Below are 9,229 nucleotides of genomic sequence, written 5' to 3' on the forward strand. Positions count from 1 at the left end.
GTCTTCAAACACATTTTAAAGTTTATGAATTTCTTCCCCTGAAAACCTTTTTATTATAAACCCAAATAAGTTAGAAAATGTTTTATTTTGATTTTCTAGACTCCATGCTTGTTCTCCTATATCTCTGTATATATTTACCCTTTCAGCCCAATTTTCATTAAGTATTAACTTATTTATATATTGTGTCTAGTGGTAACAATAATACGTGGTAGCTTTATTCATTCAGAATAGTTTACTACTTTCTACATTTGACATGTAAATGAAAATTATAATCATGAATTTTCTTGTTTTCTTGGGAAGTCCTTTCCCTAAGCTCTTAGGTACATTCCAATTAGAAGGCAAAGTGTAGGGTATAAAATTATATATATTATAAAACACATAGGAAAATAGAAACAGTCATTATTTCTCAGAAGACACTGTCATAGTAAAATTATTTCTAGGAGAAATGTCCCTACAGAGCTTGCTTTTCCTGTCTGGATGACATACAGCCCATAAAATCAGCAATTATCTATAGGTTCCTTACTCTCAAAAGCTTTAAAATAAATTCAGCCCTCAGACTTGGGGCAGTGTGAATATGGGAGACTATAGATACAAAATTACAAGGTTCCTGTGTAGAGGGTAAAAGATAACTTACATGAGTCAGGTCTCTTAATCTACCTGTTAAATGATGTTTGGTTACATCACAATATTTTATCTAACTATCTATTGGTAGAACAATCGATCTATCTACCTATCTATCTATCTATCTATCTATCTATCTATCTATCTATCTATTTCTGTATGTATTAAGTATATACATATGTATGTATCTATGTATGAATGTATGTATATATGTATGTATGTATGTATGCATGTATGTATGTATGTATCTATCTATCTGCCTATCTACAGTGTGCATCTTTATGCATGTAGATGTCCACATACCATGGCTTGCATATAGAACTCAGAGGACAAATTACAGGAATGAATTTCTACTTCTAGCATGTAGAACCTAGGTGATATAAAAATTTCAGCAGGTGTGGCAATAAACAACTTAATCAAGTGAGCCATCTCACTGGGCTGAATCCTGGCCATATTTTCAGGACAATTCAACCTACTAATGATAGTCAGTCTAAATGATATATAGTGAAGTCATTAAATGTGACCTAAAAAGAACACACACACAAATATTATACATACATACATACATATACATACATAAATATGTATATATGTATATATGTATGTATAATCTTCTGCCTTAACCAGAATCTGCCCTTGCATTTTGATATTACTCCCAGTAGCTGGAGGAAAGAGATTTAGGAAGGATTGATGGAATCCCAAGCTTTTTCAAACATGTTCTTCACCATGAAATGTCCACTTATAATGATGAATAACTCTATTATTCTGTGATATTCATATTATAGTCTTTATTCTCTTAGATCTGAAGATACCATCACTGGTCATTGATAACTTCCATAAAATCATCACAAACAACTAAGTTATAAATGCATCAATTCTATGGATAATGGCATTGAATTTGCTGAGAAATGCTTACCTCACAGATGCATGCACTGTGATTAAAAAAATCACAATATGAGTTTCACAATATGACTGTCCATCTCCTTGGCATAGAGCCAAAGAAAATCTCATAAATGTGAAGTTTAATATAGTTAAAACATAGTGCTTTTGTTGTAATATTAGAAGAATGTAATATGAAAAGGGTGTGAATTCTGATTCAGGAAAATTGTATTAGTTACTCTAGAAATTGATGTCCAAATAAATGAAATATCATAGAAAAGAAGTCATCCTATTGAAGAATTTCCTCATGGCGTCCTTCATGTCCCTGTTCCTCAGACTGTAGATAAAGGGGTTCAGCATCTGAGGCACAACAGAATACATCACTGAAGCCACTGCAGTCTTCCTGGATGAATCCATAATAATAGATGTAATATATACCCCAAAACCTGTCCCATAGAACAAAGACACAACTGACAGGTGAGACCCACAGGTGGCAAAAGCTTTGTGCTTTCCTTCTGATGATGACATTCTCAAAATAGAAGATATTATGTGAACATAAGAAAAAACTATTCCAGAGAGAGGAATTCCAGCAAATATGCATGATGAAATATAAAGAAGGATGTTATCAATGAGGGTATCAGAACAGGCCAACTTGAGCATCTTGGGAAGTTCACAGAAGAAGCTTGGTATTTCCAAATGTGTGCAGAATGACAGTCTTAGCACTATCAGGCTGTGCATTAAGGAATCCAGAACACTAATTAGCAGGGACAAAAGAATCAGGAGGACACAGAAACAGGGTTCCATGATCACTGTGTACCTTAGGGGGTGACAAATAGCAATATAGCGGTCATAAGCCATTACTGCAAGGAGACAGTTCTCCATGCCACAAAAAATTAAGACAAAGCTCATTTGAGTGAGGCAGCCTTCGTACGTGATGCTCTGATTATTTTCTTGTATGTTCATCAGCATCTTTGGGATCGTGCTTGTGCTTAAACAGATGTCATTTAAGGACAAATTAGAGAGAAATAAGTACATAGGGGTATGAAGATGGGAGTCAAAGATAGAAATCAACACTATAAGGATGTTTCCTAAAATAGTAACCAGGTATATAGAAAAGAACAAGCTGACCAAGATTGGCTGCAGCTTTGGGTCTTCTGTCAGTCCCAGAAGAAAGAATCCTGGGAAAGCTGTTTGGTTTCTCTTTTCCATATTGTTCAAAAATCTGATAGAGAGGGTGAGAGGTAGGAAAGTAAATGAAATTTTTAATCATACACATCTGCCACACTTAAAAAGTTACTGGAATACTATCTCTGAATTCTGAAGCTATGTTTCCATAGTTAAAGCAGTTGCTAAAGAAGCCTGAGTCCCAGCCATTGAACCCCAGAAACAATCATAAAGACCAGTTTTCTGTAGCAGCCAACATGTAATCCAACTTTACATGTCTTGAATGTGTATTCTTGAAAGTCAACTATATCCACAATGTCCTCCTGGTCGTGAAGGAATACCATCACAGCAGATTTTCACTGGGAATCATCTGACTCTCTCCTAGCAACATGCATTTCCCTGGGAGATTTCAAATCCAAAGTACCTCATTAGACTGACACTAGATTTTACAATTGACCCCATGAGCGCACATCCTAAGAGACTGTAGTAGACTAGATATTGTTTTACTCACTTAATGATACTAGGATCCCACCTTCTACTATTCAAATGTCTTGCTTCCACTTCCTTCCATTCTAGAGGCCTTGAGTACATGCTATATGATTTTTTATATTAATTTCCAACTTATATTTTTCTACATGTTTGTTGTGTATGATTCATGTTTGAAATAATTGTTCAATATGAAGTCTATCCAGCAAATATAAGTCTAAAAATATAAATAGTAAAACAATAATAATGTAAAAATTCTAGCTTCTTTTTTTGACATTCATTTATTTATTTACTTTCTCTACATTCTGATTACAGACCCCCCCCCATCACAATTCCCCCTCATACAACCCCTCTACTACCTCCTTTCCATTTCTACTCTGATAAGAAGGATCCCTGCTCCCTACCTACCTGCCCTGGCACATTAAGTAACTGCAGGACTCGTCACATCTTATCCACTAAGGCAAGACCAGGCAGACCAGTTAGTAGAAGAGTATCTACAGGAAGGCAAGAGAGTCAGGGACACTCCCCTTTCCAGTTGTTGGTGGACCCTCCTAAAGAACAAGTTGCACATCTGTTACACATGTGGTGGGGCCTAAGTCCAGCCCATGTGTGTTCTTTAGTTGGTGCTTCAGCCCACAAGGGTCCAGGTTAGATGACTTGTTAGTCTTGTGAAATTCCTACCTCTCTAGGTCCTTTGATCCTTCCCTCAACTCTTTCACAAAACATCCTGAGCTCCCTCTAATATTTGGATCTAGGTCTCTGCATCTGTTTCTGTCAGGTGTTGTTTGGAGACTGTAAGAGGACAATTATGATAAGCTCTTGTCTGCAAGCATATTGGAGTATCATTAATAGTATCAGAGATTGTTTCATTTGAGCCAGTTATTGGTTGAACATTGCCTCAGTCTCTGCTCCATTTTTTGTCCCTGCAAACCTGTAGATAGTACTTATTTTGGGTTGAATGTTTTATAGTTATGTTGCTGTCCTTATTCCTCAACTGAGAGTCATGAGTGACTACAGGAGGTTGCCATTTCAGGGTCTATATATCCCAGTGATGGAATCTCAGTTAGAGTCATCCCCAGATTTGCTGGCTGCCCACATCCTAAGTCTTTTCTTCTTTTATGGCAAAATACCATATATTGGGTAGATTATGTACAATCTTTTTCTAACAGTCATGGATTGTTGAATATGTTTAAGAATGGGGTCAACCACATCTGTTTGCAAATTATTCTATAATTGTGTGTAATTGGATATGTCCTTTGTATATGTCTATGTGCCCTTACTCTTTATGTAACTATTGTAATTTCATATATTGTAAGATGACATTTTATGTTAGATAAGAACATGCATTATTGGCCAGATCCTAAACCAGCTCTCTTTATAATTGGGTTTACTCTTGTGCAATAATATTTTGAAGTACTGAGGATAATTCATGTAATGAATGAAATATGAAACAAGAAAATATGAAACATGACTTTTCCTCAAACAATCATACCTTTCTGGTTCTCTGTAATGCCTTGGCTTTTTTCTTTGTGAGGACATGTGAGGGACATGAGCAGAGAGCTGAAAAGGCAGAAAGAATAAAATTCTATTCTCAAACTCCAAGTTTTGATTTTAGCTCAGAAAACACATAAAACAAGAATCACAGAAAGGTAATAGGCCAGCAAATTGACTTAGTATGTAAAAATATTTGGCATGTAGGGGAAATAATAACAAAATTTGCATAAAGGCTAAAAAATGTAGTATAGGCATGTATAATTCTAGTATAGCTTTTAGGACTTAGAAGTTAAATAATGGTAATGCTACCCATAAAGTCTTGGTAAAGGTATTATACTATAATCCATCATGAAAACACCCATGATACTTTGTTCCAAGATATAAAAGTAAAAACTGATACCTGAGGCTTGCCTCTGCTCTTAACCAATGTGCCATACAATGTACATGAAATGAACTACCCCCAATGGGCTCAGAATTATGCTAACTTCCTTTATAACTGGTGGCAGTGTTTAGAGAGATTATGAAACCTTTCATGGTGAAGGTAGCCAGTTAATGGTGTTGACATTAAAATTTTGTAGTTAAGACCTACTTCTATCTGTTTTCCAACAGGTGAACACTTAGACTCTTATGGAGAGTTACAAACATTGATCACATAGATGGTCCTGGTTATGCTCAGTAGGTCACAAAAACAAAGATAAAAACATAATCATTGAATAAAAGTTAAGAGGGAAGAGGATGGGAGGCAGGGTAATAGGGAGACATGGTGGAGTTGGAGTAATAAGTATGTATTGTGCAAGTTTATAAAATTGTCAATGAGCAAATTTGACTAAGAATTATATGAAATAATATTAAGGCATCTGATAAAATTTTGATTATTAATTCTTATCAAATGACATTCACTAAGAAAATGACTGACAATTTTATTTTTACCCTGGTACAATGTGATACTATCTTTTCTTGTTTAGAATTGATTAGTTATATTTTTATTTTGTTGCATTTTCTACTAGATTGACAAGAAACATGGAGCTCCAAAACCAAACATTTGTGTTACACTTCCTTTTTTCTCAGATTTACAGATGATGCAGAACAACAGTCTCTTACCTTCAGCCTCTTCCTGTTATACCCTTGGAAACTACTCATAATTGTAGGTATAGGCTTTGAGACCCACCTCCTTATTCCCATGTATTTCTTCCTCTCCAACTTTCCTTTCTAATGGGGCAGACTTTTAGCTGGTCTGCTCCAGGGAAGAAACCATATCCTAATCCAAGCTAGGGAACCCACTGAAGTCAGAGCAGTTGGTAAGAACCCCTCCCCTCTGGATTCCCAGAGCTGCTGCTGAGAGTCAGGTGGACTCAGGATACACCATCGCACAAAATTCCCACCCTCCCAAATACCACTCCCCTTCCATCACTTCCATCCTTTTCTGCTGGGGCAGGCTTTCAGCTGGTCTGCTCCAGTGAAGACATCACATCCTGACCCATCCTAGAGAACCTACTGCATTCAGAGCAGTAGAAGACCCACTGCACTAAGAACAGTTGAAGATGCACTACACTCAGAGTAGTTGAAGATCAGCTGTCCTCAGAACAGTTGGACAACAGCTTGACAGCTCCACTGAAGACCAACAGTTTCAAGGCCTCCCAAGAGCTCTACGGCATCCAGGGCAACATATCAGCAGCTTCTCTTTCCCTGTGAAGAGCCTCCAGTTGGAAGATGCCATAAGAAGTCTGCTACAACCAGGGCTGCAGGCCTACCAGGAGATGTGAAATAACCCAGGGACAAAAGAAACTCCAGAAAACCATCCAGACCAACAAATACCAGGAGTATCTAGGAGGCAAAAGTCAAGTGCAAGACCATAAGCAACAGAAGTCAATATACGCGGGCATCATTAGAACCCAGTTCTCCTACCACAGTAAGCCCTAAATACAACAACACACCTGAAACTCAGGAAGCTGACCTAAAATCCTATCTCATGGAGATAATAGAGTCTTTTAAGGAGGATATCAATAACTCACTGAAAGAAATACAGGAAAACACAGGTATGCGGGTGAAAGAATGGAATAAAGCAATCCAAGACCTAAAAGTGGAAGTAGAAATACTAAAGAAAACACAAGTGGAGGCAAAACTGAAAATGGAAAACCTGGGAAAGAGGTCGGGCATTACAGATGTAAGTATCACCAACAAAATAAAAGAGATAGAATAGAAAATCTGTAGAAGATATGGTAGAAGATATTGACACAACTGTCAAAGAAGATTCAAAACATAAAAAAAAAACCCTTACCCAAAGCACCCAAGAAATTCAGGACACAATGAAAAGACTAAATCTAAGAGTAATAGAAATAGAGGAGTATGAAGATTCCCAGCTCAAAGGCCCTGAAAATGTCTTCAACAAAATCATAGAAAAAACTTCCCCAAACTAAAGAAAGAGATGGCACAAAGCATATAGAACACCAAATAAATGAAACAAGAAAAGAAAATCCTCTTGAAGCATAATAATCAAAACACTAAATGCATAGAACAAAGAAAGAATATTAAGAGCTGCAAGGGATAAAGGCCAAGTAACATAAAAGGTAGGCCTATCAGAATTACACCAAACTATGAAAGCCAAAAGAACCTGGTCAGATCAGGCAGACTCTAAGAAAACACAAATGCCATCTAAGGCTATTACACCCAGCAAAACTCCCAATCAACATACATGGAGAAACCAAATTATTTCAGGGCAAAACCAAATTCAAACAGTATCTATCTACTAATCAAGACCTACAGAGTATCCTAGAAGGAAAACTTCAACACAAGGAAGATACACCAAAGAAAGGATAAGATATTAAGCATCTCACAGCAAACCCAAAAGCAGAGAACCACAAGCACATAAAGCCACCTACAAAAACAAACTTATCAGGAACGAACAGTCATCTCTCTCAATATTAATGGACTCAGCTCACTTATAAAAAGACATAAACGAACAGACTGGATACACAAGCAAGATCCAGCATTTTGTTGCATAAAAGAAACACCTCAATAGCAAAATCATACACTATCTCAGAGTAAAAGAATGGAAAAAGGACTTCTAAACAAATGGTCCCAGGAAACAAGCACGAGTTGCCATCCTAATATCCAATAAACTAGACTTTCAACCAAAAGTTATCAAGTGTAATAAAGAAAGACACTTCATATTCATCAGGGAAAATCCACCAAGAGACGGTCTCAATTCTCTGAACATCTATGCTCTTAATGCAAGAGCATCCACATTCATAAAAGAAACTTTATTAAAGCTCAAATCACACATTGAATCTCAAACAATAATAGTGGAAGACTTCAACAACCCACTCTCCCCAATGGACAGGCCATTGGAACAGAAACTAAAAAGAGACATAATGAAACTAATAGAGGTTATGAACTAAATGGATTCAGCAGTTATCTTCAGAACATTTCATCCTAAAACAAGAGAATAGAATTTCTTCTCAGCACCTCATGATATTTTCTCCACAATCGACAATATAATTGGTCACAAAACAAACCTCAATTGATACAAAAAAAAAAAAATGAAATAATACCATACATCCTATCTGATCTCCACGGAATAAGGCTGGTCTTCAAGAACAGCAAAAACTACAGAAACCCCACATACACCTGGAAACTGAACAAGTCTTTACTCAACGATAACTTCGTCAGGGAAGAAATAAAGAAATTAAAGACTTCCTGGAATTTAATAAAAATATTGACACATCACACCCAAACTTATGAGACTCAATGAAAGAAGTGCTAAGAGGAAATTTCACAGCATAACGTGCCCTGGTAAAGAAACTGGAGAGATCTTACAATAACAACTTAACAGCAAACCTGAGAGCTCTAGAACACGATGAAGCAAACTCACCCAAGAGGAGTAGAAGGCAGGAATTACTCAAACTCAGGACCTAAAACAACAAAATAGAAACTAAGAAAACAATACAGAGAATCAACAAAACCAGAAGCTGGTTCTTTGAGAGAATCAAAGAGATGGTCAAAATTACTAAAGGGTGAAGAGGCAGTATCCAAATTAACAAAATCAGAAATGAAAATGGAAACATAACAAGAGAAGCAGAGGAAATTCAAAAAATCATCAGATCCTACTATAAAAGTGTATACACAAGAAAACTGGAAAATGTAGATGAAACGGATGGCTTTCTAGACAGATACCACATACAAAAGTAAAATAAAGATCAGGTAAAAAAAAAATCTATTGCTTAAGCCAGAGACCCGGGCTGGATCCACCATTTTCTCTCGGGTGAGTTACTGAGACCTAAGCAGCCAGCCAGAAGCCACAAGCCCCACGACTCCCAGGGGAGCCGCAGGGTGGCAGGGACAAGATCCTCTCAGCTTCTGAGTGACAGAGGAGGTTCAGCATCCTCCTCTGCCCCTTCCCTGCAAGTGGAGGGCCTACCTCCAGGGAGCACATTAAGCCAGAGACCCTGGCTGGATCCGCCATTCTCTCTTCGGTGAGTTTCTGAAATCAGAACAGCCAACTTGGAGGAACAGACCCTACAAGTCGCAGGGGACTTGCAGGGCAGCAGGGACAGGACAAGCTCTAGCCAGAGACACTAAGAACATC

General features: G+C 37.3%; 1 protein-coding gene across 1 annotated transcript; it reads right to left on the bottom strand.

The window, feature by feature from the left end:
- Window positions 1-1,770: 1,770 nt before the first annotated feature.
- LOC116073276 (olfactory receptor 7G2-like) lies at window positions 1,771-2,724 on the bottom strand. The gene has a single exon (XM_031345066.1). It carries the CDS (start codon window positions 2,707-2,709, stop codon window positions 1,771-1,773), a length of 939 nt encoding a protein of 312 aa, XP_031200926.1. The 5' UTR covers window positions 2,710-2,724.
- Between the last annotated feature and the right edge of the window lie 6,505 nt (window positions 2,725-9,229).

This window comes from Mastomys coucha, unplaced genomic scaffold, assembly GCF_008632895.1.
Source record: "Mastomys coucha isolate ucsf_1 unplaced genomic scaffold, UCSF_Mcou_1 pScaffold23, whole genome shotgun sequence".
NCBI classification, from domain to species: Eukaryota; Metazoa; Chordata; class Mammalia; order Rodentia; family Muridae; genus Mastomys; species Mastomys coucha.